The following is a 23836-nucleotide window of genomic DNA, read 5'->3' as shown; positions in this document are numbered from 1 at the left end:
CATTGAAGTTAATGGAGTAATGTCTGTCCATGCATCCCATTTAGCCAGTGTATAGGTGCCACACATGGCACATCTGCGATGCAAATATGATAAAAAAATAACCACCCTTTCCCTAACAGGAAAACAAATTGCACTCCCTCCTTTTGACTTCATCGCCTAGACTTGTCCTTAAAAAGCATTGGTAAAAAAAAAAAAGGTTGTTTAAAACTAGATATGAGTCAGTGGGAAGAATATATATAAGGAAAATAGAGAGGGGAAGAGAGTCGAAAATGAAGACAATGAGTATGAAATGGGCAGGAGGCAGGATGAGAATGGAAAGATAAAAGAAAGACACACAAGGAAGAAAAGACTTGATAATTCACATTACAGATGACATGGACTCCCCATGTATCACCCTACTCAGAGTAGGGAAGAGATCAATAAGTAATGAGCGATAAGCGATGCATTGGTTTAGATACAGCGCTGTGTCGATGTGTACAGCTCAAAGGCTACTCTATTAAAAATTCAGTGCATCCACTTGTGACTCCTGATGTTCCAACTCTCGGCAGACACAGTGCTCCGGGCTTTTCTTTGTCCATATAAATTCACTTGACTACTAAGCAGGTAAATCAAAGACACTTTAATAAAAACACTTCACAGCCTTTGCTGGAAACTAGAGGATGCACCATCTGGGCAACATAATTTAAAACAGGAAAGGAAATTGAACCAACAGTGATCTTTGGTTGACATCTACGTTCTCGTTGCTTCTGCTTAGCAAACACATTTTAACCTGTAAGGTGCCGCCGGTGTAACGCACAAAGAAATCTCACAAAAAAGTTGCGCCAATGACAAATACATAGTTGTGCCCTTAGTATTTACTGAGGGGTTTCATTTAGATAAGGAAACCTTTAGAATAAAGGCAAACATTGAAATTATTTCTGATTTGCTCATTATATGATTCGTTTTGCAAAGTGAATGTTTTGACCACTGGTGTAGATGGAGGGCGAGGAGCCCATACCACACATAGGAATGAGTCTGCATCTAGGTGTAATAGGTAATATGTTTTTTTTTTTTACTTGATTGTGAAGAGTGCAGCTCTGGAGGGGACTATGTCTATGTCTAAATTAACCTAAAATTGGCCCCATTTCTCCCGGGACCCCATAGCAGTGCAATAACAATAGTATGTACAAATGTGCATTTGACTATATTTACTATACCTTCAACGCATAAAGTGGCTATGTACTGTAGTTTACACGGATATTGTTATGCTAAATCCCGATCTCCTCCATACAGCACATATGAACATTCGGCATGGCCCGCTCATCCCTCCCAGAACAATAGGGTTAGGCAGGAAAAGTATAAAACACTGACCCTTCTCATCACCGACAATATATGTCAGTGGACAGTTAGGAGACTTTAGTACACCTTAGACAGATGGCTAAACCTAAAGGTTTGGCTGACTTTATTCTAAGGTGTTATTTTTAGATTCAGCAATTATGGACACATTTAGGGCCCATTGATTTATATTGGGCTACTCACACTATCCATAGTTTTACAGATCCTTAATCTGTGCTGCTAAAAAAGAGGACATGTCCTAGTACAGGCCGTGATTGTAAAAGAGATTAGCTAGTAGAAGTCTATGGGATCAGCATTTTTCGTGGCCATTACAGATTTAACACCCATACCGTCTGCATAAAATACAGATCACCTTAATTTAAAACTATGACTTTTGCAAAAATATGGATTGAGGATGCACGATGGACAAATCTTTGGAGGACTGCGGATGAACGGTTCTGAAAAATTGCTGAATTACGAAATGAGGCCTAAGGTGTATGGGTATGTTATAACATCTATTCATTACTATATACCTCAGTACAAGTTGATCAACCAATGAAATATATGCAAATTATATACGTTAAAACCTTACATTTCCGTTATAGTCTCAGGAAGATTGGTCGGGATCTCAGTTAACCCTTTTCCTCGACAGTCCACCACATTATTACTGCAGGTACAAGCAGCTGGACAGTGCAGGACACTACAGGAGGAGATCATGAATGACTGCTGGCCTGCAAGACACATTAAGAACTCACATTATTATAAAGTAAGGTTATGAACAAGTCTCTTTGTTATGCTGTGGATTATCGGGGGTCATATGTTTGAAGCCCCTTTGCATTCACTTAAAGTTAAGTGCACCCTGGCTATGGAAGTGTAAGGTGAAAGAGGATTTAAGTAAGAGAAAGAGACTTGCCTTCATCCTCATCTGAAAGATATGTATAAGAAAAATAAACAGAGAAAACACAGTCAATTATGAATGGTTTGTTTTCTTAGACTCTATTATATGAATACTGGCTGGAATTTTCTTGTAGATTATGCTTAGACAACTTGCGGAGCTAGAAACCTATCAATCTATGTTTTTGAAATAACACTAGGCTGCCTTTACATTATGTGTATAATAAAGTACTGTATAGGGTAATATGCAATGACAGCAAAAAAAAAAGTACTGGTCAAAAATGTATTTTCCAACTATTTTACAATAAAAAAAAAATTGAGAAAATTGATGAATTTCTGAAAATTAATATGTCATGGGTTTACAGAGATATAGTGTTTGCATCAATTATATTTTACTCTATTTGTAGAGAATAAAACATATGATTTTGGTCTCTAATTTATTAAGTATAGGTCCAAAATAGCACACCTTCAGTTACTGATGGCCGAATGATCATTCGGCTGTCAGTCATCACTCCCGTCCCCCGCCATCATCCCCATACACAGGAGCATTCAGCATGGCCGATCATTCCTGTTTTCTCTATAGGGTAGGGAAGGTTAAGCGGTCAGAGAGCTCTGGCTGTAGATAATCTCTCCCAGAACAAAGGGATCAGTGATTTTCCATCCCGCTCGACACCTATCACTACCAACATCATCCGTCAGTGATCATTCTGGAGAGCCCTATACACCTTATATTGACAACCGATCCCGCCACAAGGTGTATAGAGACCGTAAGAATAAGATTATCAGATTTATGCAATTGTAAAATAGCTGTGACAACTGTTTAACACTTCAGCAACTCATCCATCCTTACCACTGCATATGAATTCTCGCTTCTGAACTTCAGCAACATTGTGTCCTCTCAGGTGACTGGGTCCCATGCACTGAGTGTACAAGCCAACGCGGGGTCTCTGTCGCAACCAGTCAGATAACCATGCCAGGTTACAATCACAGTACAAGTTATTGGAGTGAAGCCGACTGAGAAAGGAAAAAAAAATGACAAAAGAAATATTCATAAATATACAGTACTAAGCAAAAAATTCTCAGAATGTTCCAGAACAAAAACATCATATAAACCAAAATATGCATTTTATTATTGTAGTTTACTTTAGTAAATTATCCGTAGCAAATCCCTTGAAAGGTAATGGTGGAGTAAGGGAGCCATGTTTGCCAACATTAAAAATGCAATCTCTCCAGTTCTGTCATCGTTTCTTTACAGTCGGTAAAGAAAACCTACAAAGGCTTGAAAATAGTTGTGGAATTTTGTAGCTAAATAGCTGAACAAAAGCAGGGTAAGAAAAGAAAGACAAAACAAGTCTCAAGTAAATTGCTCTATAGGGGCAGCATAGTGACAGCAAGAGTGAAAAAAGACCCATAAAAGATTTGGCCCCCAATTAGAAATATCACTAAGTCTTGCTTTATTAGTCTCTATAGAAACTGCCTACAAAATCCTTTTAACAGGTCACATTCATTTTCTACTGAACAAGGCAGAAAAATAATTCAATATAAAACATCCCCTTGTATCCTTTTTCTGATTTCCTCTCTTTTTGTTTAATCAAAGAAAAGGGGATTAGTTGCTTTTAGCCCATCGGGACCCATGCTCAATGTGGCGGCTGAAATTAAAGGATGTAAGTGGTGACACAAAGACTTTTGCTACTTCAAGACGGGCACAAGATCATGGCCGAATTCCAAAGGGGCGCTTATATCTACCGGCTGAGACTAAAACACTAAAATATTCATTCAACATTTTGGGAAATTTTTTTATTGCCGTAGATTATATGTCGGAGAAAATTATATGTTCATCAAAATATATTTAGATTTTTAGTAATTAATCTTTAAAACATTACTCATTGATTTTTCCGGTTATCCTCTATTTGATGAAGATATCAAAACTGGCAAATTAGTTTTCTGATCTTGTAGAAATGGCAAATATCTACAAATTTTGCGAGGAGGTGAATCATCCTGACACTTCACCAATCAATGTTTCCTTTTCTAGAAGTACTTGGAAAACACACAAGTCTATCTCTATAGCTAATTTCATGTATCAGTTTGTCAAAGAGCCTTTTCACTTTAATTAGGTCTGGCTGTGGTACAGTAATAAAAGGCTAAAGATTTCCAATTTATCATATGTGACAGACAATCAAGTCTATGTTCTTAGATGAAATGTGACCTGCCTAATATATCAAGGCAGACTTTACTTATTTAACTGGAAAGTAAATTTCTATAGTGATGGCATTGACAAGACACAAAGAGCTGACAAAAAATTGAAATGGTGCTTAGTGTATTGAAAAATATATATATATCTTACAAAAAAAAACATTTAAGATGGATAAACTAAATATTTTTTTAATTTCTTTAATTTTAATCTTCTGTTTGTTCTACAGAATTATGATGTAGTTTACTTTATTTTAACTTATTGTTTTGTGTTGTAGCTTACACTTGCAGACTGTGTTCGCACATAGTATTTTCATCACTTCAGTCTTTTGATCAGTTTTTTTATTTAACTAAAATCAGGAGGGGAGCTGAAAGGTCAAAATTATAATAAAAAGATTTGCCCAGTTTCTGTGTTTTCAACCCATTACGGTTTTGGTTGAAAAAAGACTGACTTAAAGACTGACAGAAATAGGCTATGTTCACACAACGTCTAAAAAAGGAAAAGGGCGTCTGCTTTTTGTTTTAAAAAAGATGTCCGTTATTGCATCATTTTAATTGACTTCAATAAATTGCACTAAAGTTTAAGGAATAACGGATGTCTTTTTCACACAGTTTATTGAGTGAAGTCCACCTCAAAAGACGTCCGTCATTCAATACATTGTGCGAAAAGACATCCGTTATTCCATAGACTTCAATGCAATTTATTGAAGTCACTTAAAATAATGCAATAACGGATGTCTACCGGACCAAAAAGTGGATGCCTTTTGCCTTTTTTGGATGTTGTGTGAACATAGCCTTACTGTGTGAACATAGCCACACAATGATATTGAAATGACTAAGATGATTTATACATAAATAGTTAATTTCTATTAATAATCATCAAAACATATTTTTTCAAGAAATATTTTAGCTAAGTAAAAGCACCAGAATTCTAAATAAATACAGGAATGCTAAAAAAAAGTGCAGAATTTGAACATGCATTTAAAAAGTATGAACTTGTTGAGTTTCAGAATGACAGACAACATGCCCTAGAGATCCATTTATAACGATCTACTTACAAAATTCGAAGTTTGGGCATGTGGTTGAAGCTTGCCACCGAAAGTCGAGTGATGTTGTTATTGTTGAGGGTGCTGTAAAACATGAAAGAGATGACGTTAGATTAAGAAAAGCAACAACAAATTTGTAATAGACTTGTGTATTTTAGTTTTTGACAGCTTACAGTTTATTGCTCGAAAAATCTGTTCAATATGTTTCCCTCGCATTATGTAAGTGTGCACAACAACCGTATTAATTGCAGTGAACTCCGGCAAAAATGTATCGTCGGATTAACCTAAAACATCTTAAAGTCTGTACTGCATTTCCCACAGGCATTTTCCACTCACTTAATGTGCTGCTAATGAAAACTCTAGTTACACAGCCCAATTAATACAGTGCTAGAGTGCCGTCAAATACTCTAGAATGAGATGCATTGTGGGAAGGGGAAGTCAAAACAGGGTCAGGAAAAATTACCACAGCTTCTAATACTAAAAGTTACTTCCTAGCTTAAGCTTTCTAACTCCAAATTGAAAGACAAATCACAGGTGGTTATGGGTAAAGCGAATATTCATTGGAAATGTGTAATTTATTATAAAGTGCTTGGGGATAGTGTCTAAAAAGAAAAAATAGCATGCACATAAACATTTCTAATGTACTAACACTTCCTGGAATAAGTTTTATGCCCGTAAAGGATGGGCGTAAAATTTTTAGGTAAATTACAGGTAGCTAAGGAAAAAAACAACAAATATTACTTAAACATTCTGAATGAATTTTAAATTGTTTAAGCACAGTACCTGAAAAATGTAATTAAAAATGTTAACTAATTGTAATAAATAAAATCTAATTAAAGCTGAAATTTCCTTTTTTACTTGTAACAGACAAAAATTGTATCAATGCAAATTTACATACATTTCTACCGTCTACAACACCCTAAATGTCATCTAAAATTTTTTTTAAAAATGTATGCATTAAAATGTTATTAAAATTTTTGTAAAAATGTACAGATTTGTTATACTAATTTACTCCCATAGCAAGAGGAAATAAATACAATTAAGAAAAATTATATTTATAAATTTCATCAATCCACATAGACTTGCCTTTAAATTGAGCGATCATATTTCCGCTTCTATGTAGGTATAAAGGGGCTTCAGTAGAGGACCTGGCTACACAAGTAGAAATGCGCATTGTGCAGGAGGAGTATGAGAGTGTCTTCCGCTTATCAAGGGTGGACTCGCCCTTCCAAATTTCTAGATAATTCCAATCCTCCACTCCTTATACATGTCCCTCCCACTAACGTCAGCAGATTTTTATTAGTCGCAGTGGGCATGAATGCGGGCACCATAAATCCATCCGCTATATACTGCAGTTATTTTTCAAGTCAAAGCCTGACAAATACATAAAACTTTTTTTCATCCGTGTCCAGTTTTTATCCATATTTGTCATCTACGCTACAATATTCAGAAAAAAAACAGCAATAAATTTTTTCCTTCAACTTTTCTTTGTTTTTAAGCCCATATGAACCTAATGGCGGCCATTTTACTACAGTGACCTATTCTGTCGGTATAGTATTATTTTACTGATTGGCACTAGAGGATAGTTCGAGTAAGGTCATATGAAAGTTGAAGAAGGGAATGACTACATGATAGTCATTCTGTATATTTAGTAATAATTTAAAAATTTTAAATCATTACTATTTTAACTATGTGAAATCCACTGGAAATGCTAAACATTAGCTTTTTTTTTGCTATGAAACATGCACATATTTTTGGTGCTTAATCACCGTAATTTCATTTTTCCTGTTCTTCCATAGCGCCAATAAATTTAATAGCACTGTACAGAGATTGTCATCACTCACATCAGCCCTAGTCACTAATGGGGCCCACAATCTAATTTTTCTATCTCACACAATAGGTCCTGTTTTCTAAAAATCTAATTATTATATCAGTATGTTTTTTGGCGCATTGGATGAAACCAGAGAATCTGGAGAAAACCTACAAAGACACGGAGAGAACATGCAGATGTTGCCCTTGATCAGTCGTAAGACAAAACTAGTACTAGCCATTGAGTCACAATGCTGTCAGCAATTCCCATATAGCTTCAATAAACTCTTAGTGGTCCCAATCCTTTGTAAATATCATGCCGCTTCAAATTATACCAGGAGGTGAGTACCACATTTTATACTAAAATGAAAAAATTCTTACATCTTTTTATAGTATAACTACATGATATTCCTGAATAACAAGACAACCATTGATACGTTATTGGCCCATATGCTTTGACATTGCTGTTGTGCCTAGCACATAATAAGGACTCCAAACATGACTCTCAAACCAATGGCTATGGACCACTGTGTTGGTGGATACCAAAGTTAATACTGTATAACAGTGAAATCAAATCTTTAAAAAACTAAACCTTTTTTTTTTTTTATATATACGTGCACTTAAAAGGTGTAAGAACCGCCAGACTGCATTGGGCACACTGAGTAGGCTTCCTTTTTATTATATAGGTACCCTCTCCCTGACCTTGAAAGTATAATAAAAATCCTTGAAATTCTACACAACTCTAATAAGAAGTGGGAAGGCCTTCTAGACCTAAATGGACAGTTGTAAAACTCTATTAAGAATTCTGTAATATTTTTAGTCCAATTTTTATCACTTTTTACAGTTACCGTCCTTTCTTGTCTAAATTGATTCAATATCAATAGAAAACGTTTTCGTTAACATTCTAAAAATAAATAAATAAATCTGATAAGGTCATAGAGGGATTTTCCCCAAGAGAATTACTCAAATAGATTGTATGTGCAATGTAAAACAAACCAGGTCTGAGATACAATATGAAACATACAGGACTATGAAACTCGCAAATAAATCTTGAAATAAGTCATAACTCATGATTGTTTTATGTGAGCTTTGGAAACCTCTTGGTGCTGGTTTAATTTAACAAAGCCTCTGAACATTTATTTTTTTTAACATTAAAGGCTGTATGCGTATTTCATAAAATAATTGTAGAAGCGGTCCTGTAGCAGATACATTGTAGGAAAAAGGAAATTTCAGATTTAATTTAAAACTTTAAAAACTGAAAATTTCAAGTTTTAAGGATATGCATTTAAAAGGATGCATGACCAGCCTTGGGGTAATTTTTTTATTTTTATTTTTTTAAACCAAATTTTATTTGATTTGATTAGATTTTAAGTCTGCAGGAAAAGAAATCTATACAAAATGAACAGTGATACAGAAGATACCGAGAAGTTCTAAACAATTCGAACTGTTCGCCCCAAAATTGTCCAGGTTGCACTGTCCTTGTATTTTCCATTTTTATGTTCTACGTATGCTACATCAGCGCCTTGGGGTAATTTGGCCCTTTGGCCATCTCAATGATGTGTATGTTGTTTTGTTTGCTATAGATAGTTGAGTTGACTTCCCGCTTTTTGGGTCTGCAGTCTTATGCAGTAGCTTTACCCAATTTTGTGGCAAATGCCAAACTCAGATCAATTGCATATATATGTTCTTCTCTTCTTAACCAGTCAGCGACTGGCATATGTATAGGGTATGCAAAGGATATAACTGTAGGTGGGTTCTAGTGCATAGAGGATGGTCATAGGAGGGGTGCATTGCTATAAATGGGTAGTGCCTGTGTCTGTTGATTGGGCCTGCTAGGCTAACTATAGTCCCCATCTCTACAAGCTAAGTCTCTTTACAGGTACCTTATACTAGTGGATTTTGGGTTTGATAAAGCTGATTCTTCAGGGAGGGACATAATAAAGGTCACATGAGCAGGAAACAATATATGAGCTTGCACCTATTTTCTGAAAGAACTGGTTCACAAGATATATATGGGAATACAAGTCACATGTATTTTAAATATAAAGGGCTACTCTGCTCTAGTTCTACAAGTTTTTGGCAACCATGCAAAAAAAAAGAAAGAAAAAGTTTTGTCATTTTCAAACGTGGAGTTATTTGGCTCAGATCTGTCCTGACCATTAGACATATGTTGAAAATGTCTTCACAATCACCAACACTTCCTAAAAAAGTTTTTGGCTTAGAAGAACGCTCACAATTTCTTCATATGCACATGGGGCACGTATTGTATACGTTCCGTCCTATAAGAACAAACTATGATGTGTCTCATCTACGTGACTTTGTAAACCTTTTCACTTGGTGTATATATATATATATATATATATATATATATATATATATATATATATATATTTCATAAAATAGAAGCATATAATGAAACCGGACAGTAGATGTGGACATAGAAGGGGAAAAAAGCAATGGCGCATCAATCTATGCATTATCAAAGATGGCGTTTATGCGGCGTCTGCAGTCTACGCCACTGCAGCGTCCGCTCTCCCAATCGTCGACAGTTCTGTCAGGCGTGGCTAGACTGACACCATATAGTGACATCTACATGAAATCATCACTTCTTACATAAAGCTACAAGTTTAAGACGTTGCATTTCTGCATTGCCGCGTTTCATTGCATAGACAAAAGACAATAAAAGTAGATGACCCTCCTCTAATATATTACATATGTATTATCAATAGTAAGTAACCCTAGCATTTTCTGTACATTACAAACTATAACTTCTTAAAAGGAAAAAGTTAGTGATACACAGGTAAGTGCTAATGCAGTGACTACAGTACATGCACAAAGACTGCTTCTTCTACTGATCCCAAGACATAAGATAAGATGTACTCACAGCACTTCCAGGTCGCGCAGGGCTCGGAACGATCCATCTTCTATGCAGCTGATCTGGTTAAAATCCAGTTGCCTGTGAAGAGATGAGGAGGATCTACATAAGACTGGATTACTGGTATGTGATGCACAGAGCTAGGCCTCCCTAACTAGCAGCTCTTCTCCTCTACTGTCCTCTTCTTCCCCATGCACTGTGCTACAGCCCTGCTGCTGCCGCTGCTGCTTCTACTACTGCTGCTGCTCCTACTGCTCTGGATAGCAACAGTAGCCCTGGAAAAGCTCTAGTAAATAATAACTGCACCTTATATTAAATGCCAAAGGAATGCAATTTCATTACATCAAGTAAAGCCATCCATTAAAAGCTCTCAGCGTCATCTCGCTGAAACAATTTCATTAAGGTAAAGGGACTGTAAATCACTTAGTGTCACATGCATCCCCTCGGTGACCTAACCGAATCCATTTATCAGAGGAGCCAGCTGCATGTTAATTTTACTATCTTTGGCGAGAAAGGGTAAGATGCTATTCTTGTTTCATATGGCTCCTTCGCTGTAAGCCTCAGTGCTGTTTCCTTTGTGTGGGACAAGTTCAGTCCAGCTGCCGGGAAGTATTTTTAGTCCAATAGCCAATATAAGAAATTGCGGGTACATTTAAGGTCACACTATGACTACAGCTCTCCGGGATGGAATAAGGTCTCTTCTAATCTTTTTTCATAATCCATCTCAACCAGTGACTTAACATCTTGGGATAGAAAGAAAGATACTGTATGTTGTCGTAGTTATTCGCAGGTGTCATTCATCAGTTGAGACAAAATCCTGTGAAGACAGATACTAATTGTCCATTAACTTCACGCAGTTCTATATGTTTTTGGAAATGGGATTAAAATATACTGGGCACTAAAAAGACCACTGCCTCCATAGATAGATAGATAGATAGATTATTGATAGATAGATAGATAGATAGATAGATAGATAGATAGATAGATAGATAGATAGGAGATAGATAGATAATTGATAGAAGTTAGGAGATAGATAGGTGATAGATGGATCATTTATAGGAGATAGATAGATAGATAGATAGATAGATAGATAGATAGATAGTTGATAGATAGATAGATAGATAGATAATAGATAGATAGATAGGAGATAGATAGATGATAGATAGATAGATAGATAGATAGATAGATAGATAGATAGATAATTGATAGAAGTTAGGAGATAGATAGGTGATAGATGGATCATTTATAGGAGATAGATAGATAGATAGATAGATAGATAGATAGATAGATAGATAGATAGATAATAGATAGATAATAGATAGATAGATAGTTGATAGATAGATAGATAATAGATAGATAGATAGGATAGATAGATGATAGATAGATAATAGATAGATAGATAGATAGAAAGAAAGATAATAGATAGATAGATAGATAGGTAGATAGATAGATAGATAGACTGTAGATAGATCTCAAAAGGAAATTTTTTCATTTGTCTCTGTCATGGTGTCAGTGGATTATTATGTAAGGTAACAGGAGTAATGAATCATCCAGCTCTGGTAACATTCTCTCCTAAAGATGCCCCCATGCATTCGATACACCAAGGTATGTTGGATTATATCAAGACTTACCCCTTGTGGTGACGGAAGCTGTCAGATGTTTCTGGCAGCCATTTTTTTGACATGCCAAGTGACAATTTTTGTGGGTGAATAGAGGACTTACTTGCTGGCCAACCAAGCGTTTGACCCGTAATAAATATCCTACTGTATATCTAGCTAAGGTCTAAAGGGGTGAAGTTTCTCCTTGTGGAGACTAAGGCTTATAGGCCAGATAATGTTGCCTGGGAAAAGCTGTATAACAGGAAGGAACAAAGCTTTTTTTCCATTGCCACCCATTGAAGGTAGCTACCCCCTGAGTCAATGTCCAATCCATGAAAGAGCTTTGAAACATGACTATAGCCAACATAGGGCCTCCATACACATTAAATATGTGTCAGATGAAGCCATAAGTTCCAGCAGGACCATATTTCCATCTAATATGTGTGGAGCCCTCCCAACTTTCCCTGCTAGATGATGTCAGGAGATAAAAGGATCAGGCATAATGAACTTCAATTGCATGATCCTTATGTTCTCTGAGAGATAAACCACCATTAGAGGAATCTGGAAGCTGCCCATTCCCCCCTGCTAAAATGCTGCCTTACCATCTGGGCTGTGACTAGTTATTGCGCTCTGCGGGGGTGAGTAACCGGAAAAGAGGCTTCTAACTGGCCTCTTGGGTGGGTTCAGCTAACTTTAATATAAAGTCTATGGGCACCTTTACAGGGGTACTCCAACCCAATACTATAGTTTTTATCAGTCAGGCTCAGGCCCCAATCCGTCTCTAGATGGAGCCAGGGAGAAGTCCTTAGCTGACTGCTTCACTCCCTGACCTGCAATCTCCATCTCATTGCAGGAGATGGTCTCTAATATAAGTCTATGAGCTCATCGTTTGTACTTCTTGTGTCTGATCTTAACCGATGGCATGTCTTTACCACCCCATTTAGAGTAAGACTGAGTTCCGCATTGGCCAGTCCTGCCGTATAAGTCTTGGATATCGATGAGCAGAATAGCCCTTTAATCCCTGACAATTCCACCACTGGTTCCAATATGATGTATATTCTTGTTTACCGCTGGATATATAATACTCGGCGCACAGCTGCTCTGTATATGTACAATGCTCTCTGGTTACTTTATTGTTTAGAACATAAAAAAATACACTATAAATGCTGTAGGAAACAAATTGTGGCTTTAAAGCATTTCCCATCCAAGTTGGTGACTGTAACTGTACTCGGTTTAATAGTGTAATGTTGTAGGATCTCAGGAGACCTGCAGCATCAGAACATCCTGGAAGTGGAGCATTAAATAGAGAGGACCACCCCCAACACAGCAGGTGGTGTTTTTATTAAAACGGTTATTTTTTATATGTTTGGCATTTAACACAGAATTAATAAAACATTTATATGGTGGTTTCCCTGCAAATTCTTCTTAATTACAACCTTGCGCTATTGGAATCGCATGAGCGGGATACTTTTTAGCAGGCATTTTAGAACAATAGCGTTAAACATTGGGCCTTGTTTGTTGGTCATTATTTGTTCTTAAAAAGCCCTGCCCCCCCTTTTTTATATAAGATTCCAATGATCAGTGTAATTCATCACTTTTCTCCTTCTTTGTGATCATATCAATACTGATTCCTTTATTTATATAGCGCCATTTTATTATGCAGAACTTTACATAGCTTGGTATCTATCAAATAGGTCCCTGTGCCCACTAAGGTACATTCACACTGAGTAAAACAGGCGGAAAGTCCAAGCAGAACCCCCAGCGCAGACTCCACTTGGAATCCCGCCTGCCTCATTGTCTAAATGTAATCTGTTGCGCTCCGCCATGTCAATTTTTTGAGCGAAGACGCACAAAAGATTACATTGAGACAATGAGGCCAGCAGGATTCCGAGTGGAGTCTGCAGTGGGGGTTCCGCTTGGAATTTCCGCCTATTTTACATAACCTTAATGTTAACGTACCCTTAGAGTTTATAATCTAAATTCACCTATATTTATGTTTCGGAGTTAGGGAGGAAACTCATGCAAACATGGAGGGAGATGAGACAACTGACAGTAAGTTCAGGTTTGTACAAACTGAAGCGTTCGACATATGAAACTTACTGGAGAAGATGGATGCAGGCCATCCTCAACAGACTGACAGAATCCCAGGAGTTCTAGAGTTCTCTCATCTCTAGAGAATGTACAAACTACTTGTAGATGTTGTTCTTGTTGGGATTTGAACCCAGGACCCCAGCAAGGTAATGATATGAGTAATCTGGGAAGGACTGGTTGTAAGGGAAAGACTCTACGTAACAACCACACCTAGTTGTAGTTAATAGTCGGTGTATCCATAGCTACCAGTCTGTCTCGGACAACTCAGCTGTATGGCTCGAGGCCTGATCAGCGCTCTAGTGACATCTGAGAAAGGGAAAAGCAGCTTTGGCAGCAGTTAAGCCGGATCATCCCTATCTGAGCCAACATTAATCAGATTTCTCAAAAAATCCATTTAGTGAGGAAACCGCTTTACAAGATGGTCAGAGCCCAGAGACATAGTCATTTGTAATATGATACAATCAATAATGATGGTCCATTGTAATAACAACCATTGTCTCTGATTTAAACCTGAACACTGTACATACATTATGATCAACCGGGATCAGTGTATGGCTATGTTCCCACAATGGGTAAATTGTGGCCATCGGTTTGGCAGCAAAAGACAAATAATGTTCAGCTCTCTTTTCAGCTGTCTTTTGGTCCTAAAATAATGGCCGTCCAGAAAGATGGCCATCATTTTCCCGTTGTGGGAACAAAGCCTCGAAGTGATCTTATCACTAACCATGACTGTGACATATATCTTTTTATATTTTGAACGTACCGGTCAAGAGTTCAGTAAATTGTATTATGTAATGTATGATAGATAGACAGCAAAAGTGTTGCGGCACTCAAAGAGAAAATGAGGAATCGGGTGCCAGCATGCAAGACGGGGAGCCTCCAGGCTAACAATATATAGTCCACAAAAGCAGCAGAGCTCCAGTAGATGAAAAAAACGTGGGAAATTTTATTCACAACCCATGTGAAAAACAGCAACTTTTCTGACCACAACCATGGTCTTTTTTTAAGTCCTGGCTTGAAAAAAGACTACAGCTGTGGTGAGAAACGTCGCTGTTTTGCACATGGGTTGTGAATAAAATTTACCACGTTTTTTTCATCTACTGGAGCTCTGCTGCTTTTGTGGACTATAGATAGATAGATATCCAAAATAAAGCCAACAGCACTCCCGAACTTGAAAAATATGTGCAGTTTACTCCATAAACAACATGTGCAACACAGCAAAAGAAGCAACGTTTTAGCCGCCTCTAAACGTTTTAGCCGGCATTTTCAAGCGGCTTCAAAATGGTCGTGAGAGACGGCTGAAACGTTGCTTCTTTTGCTGTGTTGCACACCTTGTTTATAGAATAAACTGCATGTATTGTTTCAAGTTCAGGAGTGTTGTTGGCTTCATTTTGGATAACTTCACTACTCTTTGGTCAAGATTCTTCAGCTGGCACCCACCATACCAGTGAATATCACAAGCAGTGCTGCCTACAATCTATTTGTAGATAGATAGATAGATAGATAGATAGATAGATAGATAGATAGATATGTACTGGATATCGAGCAGCACTTCCTATGAATGAGAACGGGTGCCAGTGGAAATTGTCCCGACCACGAACTTGAAGGATACCAAAATATAGATATTCCACAGCACTCCCCCTTGATAAGGTAAAAAGAAATTTATTACAAATCATCACATGTGAACAGCACAGCAAGGAGTGAATCAGGATGCAACGTTTCTGCAGCCCGTTGCTTGAAAATGGCGGCAACGGGCTGCCGAAACATTGCATCCTCATTCACTTCTTGCGGTGCTGTCCTTATGTGAGGATTTGAAATAAATTTCTATTCTATTTTCTATTTCTAGAAATTATTTTCTATTTCTAAGTGGAGTGCTGTGGAATATCTATATATAGATAGATAGATAGATAGATAGATAGATAGATAGATAGATAATCATTGACAGACATATATACAGTATAGATATAACTAGACAGGAGTCTTGGCAGAAGTGTGAACCTACAGTAGCCTTAGATGATAAAGAAATAATTGATAGATAGATAGATAGATAGATAGATAGATAATCATTGACAGACATATATACAGTATAGATATAACTAGACAGGAGTCTTGGCAGAAGTGTGAACCTACAGTAGCCTTAGATGATAAAGAAATGATAGATAGATAGATAGATAGATAGATAGATAGATAGATAGATAGATAGAAAGATAGATAGATAGATAGATAGATAGATCATCCTCTGATCAAAGATAGAGCACAGAATAAATCCTAAATGGATGTAATAGTAAATTATAAGGCGCAGAGTTAAGACGACACAAGAGCACTGAGGACACCTTCCCTCCAGTAGCCGCACTTCTCCCGTTCTGCAGATTAATTCTGGCCAGCAATTAAGGGAATTGACTTTTTATTGGAGTGATAATATAGATGTACAGTACAATACTTTCACCTCCTGGACTATCTATCAAAGTCGTTTAAATTGCTCGGTGGCATGAAATGCTCCTCTTAGTACGGCACCAAAGAGGAATTGCTTCCAGACAAATTGGCAAAATCCTTTTATGCCATCAAATTTGCCTAATGCAGTCTGTAGGTTAATTTGAAAAAGGGCGAGCTGCATGTATGCCCGTATCTTATTATCCTTAGCTGTCAATAGATAAATCATTGCTGACACAGCATCTTGTAAATCATCCCAGAGAGGAGAAATCATTGAGGACAATCATCTCCCTTGGTTTTTACAAGATACCACTGGAGGATGAAGCGCTTAGCACCGTTTAACACGGCTGATCTCAGATAGTCTCTCCTTATTGCTCATTTTCGGCTACGTTTTATCTCAGGAACTATTAACAAGTTAGAAATGAAGGGAATAATAAAGGACACGAACCTCAATGAAAGGACAAAGGCAGATTAGAAAACTGAGTCATTCTAGGGCAGTAGAAATCTCTATTGTTCAAGAGCACTTACAGAATCAATATTGTATCTGCTCCTGGGAAAGCTGGGTGGCAATATGATTCCTAATTGGCAATTTTGTACTATGAATATATAGACAATCCATGTGTCGCCATATTGTGTACATGTATGCTATTAACTTATGGTGGTATTCTTCCCTAAGAGCATTTATATAGCGCTGCCATATTCTGGAGTGCTGTACAGAGATAGTCATTGGCCCCTTAAAGTGTACCTGTCACGTTGAAAAAAAAACATGTCATAGGGCGTTTTAATTGGTTGGGTTTTGGTTGAAGAAAGACCACGGAGAGACGTGCGTGGCTGAGTGTGTCTCTCCTTCTCTCTGTGCACTCTACAATAGACAATCCCTTTAAGGGTGAGTTCACACGTACAGGATCCACAGCAGATCTGCAACAGATTTGATGGTGCAGATTTGAATCTGCAGCAGATCTTGAACAGATCCGCAGCAGATTTCATGGCCCAGATTTGATTTGCTTTGAATCTTGAACTTCAAATTTGCGTGAATCAAATCTGTTGCGAATCCTGTACGTGTGAACGCACCCCAATTGCAAGGGTGCGTTCACACGTACAGGATCCGTAGAAGATCTGCAGTAGATTTGATGGCGCAGATTCAAAGCAAATCAAATCTGCTGTGGATCCTGTACGTGTGAACACACGCTAAAGGCCGTATTACACGTAGCAATTATCGTTCAAAGATTCACTATAACGATTGATCGCTAGCGATAAATAGCGATTCTTCAACGAACGATTCTGAGTTTATTACATTAACTGATTACTGTTATGAACGATCGTTTTTACCTTGTTATTTGGTCGCTAATCGTACCTCAAGACAGTCCACACAACATGTTTTATGGGCGAACGACTTATTACACGAACAATTATGTGAATGATTGGCTAACTACCAACGATAATTTTTCAACATGTTGAAAGACCAAAATGAATGATTTTTCATTCGTCATTTCACCGTTGGGTGTTATTACACGGACTGATAATCGTTCATTTTGATCGTTTTAGCGAATTTTTAAACAATAATTGTTTCATGTAAAAGGACCTTTAGTCACATGCAAAAGAACACGCGTGGCATCACCCCCCCCCCCCCCCCCTCTGGCTCATTCTAGTGATCGGTTGGGGTCTGAACACTCGGATCAAAACTTTTAACACATCTCTATGACATACCAAAAGTTTTTGAAAGTGACAGCGCCCATTTAACTGTTAAAATACCCTGATGTCCCCAATATGAACAGGGACATTGGGGGGGGGGGGGGGGAATGTACAGTATGGGGGAGATTTATTAAACATGGTGTAAAGTGAAACTGGCTCAGTTGCCCCTAGCAACCAATCACATTCCACCTTTCATTTTACAAGTAGTCTGTGAGGAATGAAAGGTGGAATCTGATTGGTTGCTAGGGGCAACTGAGACCATTCTACTTTACACCATGTTTGATAAATCTCCCCCATTGTTTCTGTAGGAAATCCTGAAGGAATCTGATCCCAAAATAAAAATCCACATAAAAAAGCTAAGGATATACCCTTGTATATATGATGTGGATGAGGGACAGGTTTGCTATGTGCATGGGGCCTGAGACAAATGGCTGGTGACAGTATTGTAGCTTTTGAGGATGCAGAGTGGACACAATAGAGAGAAGTACATAGATTGGGAGGCCAATAACCCTCTTAGCACCCCACCGCTCACCCATAAATGTCCCAATTGAGTTTTGACTCTGGAATAAAGCTAAGTCTGGGCTTTCTGGAGCTTCCAGCGATGAGAGGCGTATGGGCAGAGCGGCAGGGTGATTACTGAAGCACTTTACGGCTCACTCTCGTCTGATTGCCTTAAAGTGCATTACATTAACTAAATGAAAAGCAGCCATTAAGAATTTACTGGTTCAATTAACCTGAAAAAACGCCACTTCAGCTCCCTACATTTTATGTTGAGGAATATGTGAGGGAAATTCTATTAGAGGCAGCATGGCAGCTGCCACCGGCACGACTAAAGGTCAGAGGGCGCATCATTCAGTAGCATTGAAGCATGGGGCTGAGTATAATGAGTGGGGTGAGTCTAGGATAGCTGGATTCGCATTCACAGCGCATGGCTCTGGATGACAGTGATACTGCAGTTACCTGACATCTAAGGGGAGGCTATCCTCATGTCCTCCCAGGTTGCGGAAAACTACAACACTCAGCATTTCCTATGTCCCTACAACTCATGCAGGTCACTGTTCTACACTATACAATGCTGGTTCAGGTCCCAAACACTCTGTAAACCTAATATCAGAGCTTCTGGCACAGCCTAGTATAAAAATAGTCTTATTGGGCTTAACTATATCTTTTTTGGGTGTAACTATATCTTTTCTATCTATGGAAATTAATGTAAAAAATTAACAAATAAAACAACAACAACAACATAGAAAACACAATGAGATTTCACCTAGGGATGTGCTGAATGACCAACACAGCTCTACTGCATCTTCATTTATTTACTCATGACCCGGGTCCCCACTCAGAACAAGAAGCAGCCAGGGGACAGTAGGACCCCAACGCTGATGCTAAGGAGAGGCATGTTGTTATGTTCAGCCACCCCTCCCTGTTTTTTTTGGAAAAAAAAAAAAAAAAAACTACCCCAGACTTTAATTATATTATTGGGCACCTCTTTAGTATTCCGACCTTTAAGTAACACTGAGGAGCAACAAAGTTGGTAGCCATTATGCCACAGAGTTTTACTATCTAAATGCAAAAAGGACAGTGTGTATTTTCCCTTTTTCATGTCCCTACTATAACCATGGGAAAAAATCTTGTATACCCTGAGAACAAATTTTGTTTAATTTTCTACATTTTAAATAGATAACATTTGTCTTAAAGGGGTATTTACATCTCAACTAATATACAGTGGTACCTTGGTTTAAGAGTAACTTGGTTTTAATTTAGCGTTTTAATTTAAGAGCTCACAGTTTTTCAAAATTGTAACTTGGTGTAAGAGCATTGCTTTGGTTTAAGAGCTCCCTGTATTGGGTGGGAGCGCGAGTGGGGAAGGGGCATGGTCTGCATAGCGGGGTCTACAGCACTGTACTCTGACCCAAGAAGTCTCCCTCACCTTTCAAATCATGGCAGATCCACTTCAGGCTGGGGCTTACATCAGGGGACAGGACTGTGCAGGTAATCTCTTCATAGATGTAACCCCTCTCTCCCTGGACAGAGAGTGCTGTATGTATGAGCCCACATCTGCCCTGCTCATTCCTTCATGCTTCCTGCAGTCTCTGTCAGCCCTTGTGTTTCCCATCCTCTCCATTACTGTACAGTAACTTATAATATCACATATTCTGCTGTTTCTGAATGTTTGTTTCATCTGTTTTACATGTTATTCAGAATAATAAATAATTATTTTTGGGGTGTGGAACCGATTGTCTGCATATCAGTAATTTTTTATGGAAAATTTGCTTTGGTTTAAGAGCGGATTTGGATTACAAGCACAGTACTGGAACGAATTATGCTCACAATCCAAGGCACCACTGTATATATACTTGTAGGGCTTATCAAGTTTGATATTTTTGCGAATACAGTACAAAAATTGAGCAAACTTGTCTCCTTCTGATATGTTGCTCTTTTCCTTCCCTTGCTGACAGTTCATTGGTTACCAACCACCACTCTGCTCTAAAAGCAGTGGTCTGACTGGTGGTATATATAGCTATAATATTTTTTATTATATATTTTACAGTATATGTACACTCTATGGCTATAACTTATAGCTATACTGCATATACACTAGCCAGACTACTATTGGGGTCTGTGATAAATCTGATTCATTATTAGGGCCCTGTTAAAGACCATTGTCGCCCCGTGTAATAGGGCTTGTGATCAGCTGACCATCATTCATCAGCCGCTCAGGATGTTGTAACCTAATGAAAAAACCATCTGCACCTGATACTGACGGACAAACCCGCTGCAAGCAGTGGGCACAGCCGATAAAAGTATAAAGTCTACGATGATCTTAAAGAGGTTGTTCACCCAATAAAGTTTACTTTCAAATCAACTGGTGCTGGAAAGTGCCAGAGATTTCTAATTTTCTTCAATTAAAAAATCTCAAGCCTTTCAGTACTTATCAGCTGCTGTATGTCTTGCAGGGAGCTGTATATTCTCTCCAGTCTGATACAGTGCTCTCTGCTGCCACCTCTGTCTATGTCAGGAACTGTCCATAGTAGTAGCAAATCCTCATAGAAAACATCTACCTCTCTCTAGATCGGAAAGAATTACCACTTCCTGATGGACATACAGCAGCTGTTAAGTACTGGAAGACTTGAGATTTTTTTTATTAAAAGTGAATTAGAAATCTATGGCACTTTCTGGCACCAGTTGATTTAAAAAAAAAAAAAAAAAATTCGGTGAACAACCCCTTTAAGAATTAGTTAGCTTTGGTAATATTGCTTTTTATAAACTGTTCCTTTAAATTAACCCATGCAGAACAGTCCAATATTTTAAAGCTATTGGAGCAAAGATGTGTATAGTTCCATATTAGCAGCGGGCTATCCCCCATACTGACTTCCCATCTCTGTCTCACAGGTCAGTCTCTGTTATGTCTAAGCCACCTGCATCTGTCATTCCCTCAGCATTACCGTGCGCTTTCTTCAGTCCCCCAGAACCGCAAGTCAACAGCTGTGCACAGATCCAGCCGTGAACGGCGAAACAAGACTGAAAAATGACAGGCGGCCTAGGCAGCAAATATTTCATCCATTTTTCATGCAGCACTAAAGGAAGGGGGGGGGGGAGCACCCCGAAGTAAATGAAATTGGCCCTTTATAAATATCCCTGTAAGAAATCATCATTGTCAATATCAGAAGCTATTTACTATATCATTATGTATCGGGTAATAAGGCAGCGGGGCCGTAAGCAGAGATGACTGAGCAGCATGTCAGCCGGGAGGGAGACGATGGATAAAGATGATACGTGGCTCCATACATCACTATTATCCACTCTCCTTAGTACACAGCTACATTATACCACATACTAACAGTAAAAGGGAAGATAGATAGGAGGCCTAGGGATACTCATTTGCTTATATACTATCAGATATATGAGAATATAGCAGAGCTGGATTTGTCTCATATACAGTACTTCCTTCTTATAGGAAGTACTGTATATAAATCCCACATAAAGCATTGAAATAGCAGTATCTATTGTTCGGTGCTATTCTGTATGTCATATGTAATAGGTTACCACTGATATGCCATCTATAATATACAAAGAGGGCTACTGGATATGTGGCGAGTGACGCCAATCTTCAAGCCTTCTTTCGGCGTTTATAACTCCTTTCAAATAGCAGGACTATACAGTAGCAAGGTTTTCCTTCACCTTGGGTAAAGATTGAAATACCCTGAACATGCAGCAAAAAAAAAAAAAATCTTTCAGACCAACTGGTGTCAGAAAGTAGATTTGTAATTTGCTTCTATTTAAAAATCTCAAGTCTTCCAGTACTTATAAGCTGCTGCATGTCCTGCAGGAAGTGGTGTATTCTTTTCCTGTCTGAAACAGTGCTCTCTGCTGCCATTTCTGTCTGTGACAAGAACTGTCCAGGGCAGGAGAGGTGTCTATGGGGATTTGTGACTGTACTGCACAGTTCCTAACATGGACAGAGGTGGCAGCAGAGAGCATTGTGTCAGTCTGGGAAGAATACAACACTGCCTGCAGGACATACAGCAGCTCATAAGTACTGGAAGATTTTAGATTTTTAAATAGAGGCAAATTACAAATCTGTATAATTTTCTGAAACCAGCTGATTTGAAAGAACATTCTGGAAGCATTTCTACAACATAACTTGACATGCTGCAGATTAGATAGCTACCCCGCAGATCAATCTCTAGGTGAATTTTTTCTGTAATGTGGATAAAATTTCTTAAAATCTTTTTTGCTGGTTCTGTATTACACTATTGATTTTCAACACACAAATCCACATCCATCCATCCTATGTGAAGGCCGTTGTTGTTGTAAAACCACGTTGGAGTTAATGTTCATGCTAAAGTTTAACAGTGGCCGTAGTTTAGTGTTAAACAACGGACGTTCACAAAAGAATGGCTGTTGTTAGTACGTATTGGGAACATACCCTTAAAGTGACTCCTGAGGAAAATTTAAAGGAATCCTGGCACATTAATAATGCAGTCTAATCTAATCTAAATTTGTAGAAAATATCTTGCTAAAAATTGCCTGTGTTTTATATTCCACAAACAAGTGTCAGATCACCCTGACTACTTCCCTAATGGTAGTGACTAAATCCCATACCGTAAAGGGACCTTGCTGGGGGCGGGCACATAGCTCCTCGACCCTAATCCGAACGTTTAGTTTTAGGGTTAGGGTTGGGGGTCGGATTAGGATTACTACAAACATGACTTAACTATCCCCTTACCACACAACAACCCTAACCCTCGGGGTCGGTTCTAATGAGGAGGTTTAGGGTTAGGGTTGGGGCTGTGCGGAGGGTTAGAACATGAGAAATCAGTGGGACGTAACCCTAAGCCGACCCCTAACCCTAATACTAAACATTCAGATTAGGGTCGGGGTCCGGCAGGGTCTGATTTTGGCTGCTAGGAAGCCCGCAGTGGAGCAGCCAATGAAATCCGGCGGGGCTTTCCTGGGAGCTGTGTGCCCGCCCCAGTAAGGTCTCTTTACGGTATGGGATTAAGTCACTACCCTTCCCTAATGTTTGTGCTGATTTAGCCCTGTGCCAGACTGCTGGGTGAACTCTGCAGCTACAGATAGCTGCCCCCTCCTCTTCCTTCTCTTACCAGGCACCAATCAGTGAGATGAGTGTTGGTAAGAAGAGGAATCTGGAGTGGATGTGAATCACCTCCAGATTCCTGCATGTAAAAGCATTTGGGAAGTTACCCTGAACAGAGCTGAATGACCTTCAGGAGGTCACAGTCATGTCATTAGTCACATGACCAGGAGAAGTGTGCACTACAGGTACTGTAGATAGGGACAATCTGTATTAAAATGTGTGTGTTTTCATGTATGTAGCAAAGCTGTTTGTGTATGGTGATATAGCAGTGGTGTGTGTGTATGTACATTGATAC

The 23836-nt window shown here is 38.5% G+C and overlaps 1 protein-coding gene across 2 annotated transcripts in view; it reads right to left on the bottom strand.

Moving 5' to 3' along the window:
- The window catches only part of SLIT2 (slit guidance ligand 2), a 221566-nt gene that overhangs the window by 59181 nt on the left and 138549 nt on the right, over positions 1-23836 (bottom strand). For both annotated transcript variants that reach the window (XM_069977458.1, XM_069977459.1), the window contains 4 exons: positions 10138-10209; positions 5457-5528; positions 3059-3222; positions 1907-2045 (listed from right to left, as the gene is read on the bottom strand). In XM_069977458.1, the coding sequence (XP_069833559.1) occupies positions 1907-2045; positions 3059-3222; positions 5457-5528; positions 10138-10209 (447 nt within the window). The remainder of the gene's footprint in view (positions 1-1906; positions 2046-3058; positions 3223-5456; positions 5529-10137; positions 10210-23836) is intronic.

The sequence above is a fragment of the Dendropsophus ebraccatus genome, chromosome 7 (assembly GCF_027789765.1).
Source record: "Dendropsophus ebraccatus isolate aDenEbr1 chromosome 7, aDenEbr1.pat, whole genome shotgun sequence".
Classification (NCBI taxonomy): Eukaryota; Metazoa; Chordata; class Amphibia; order Anura; family Hylidae; genus Dendropsophus; species Dendropsophus ebraccatus.
The sequence above is the reverse complement of the archived record's forward strand: the minus strand, read 5'-3'. Positions and strand labels throughout refer to the sequence as shown.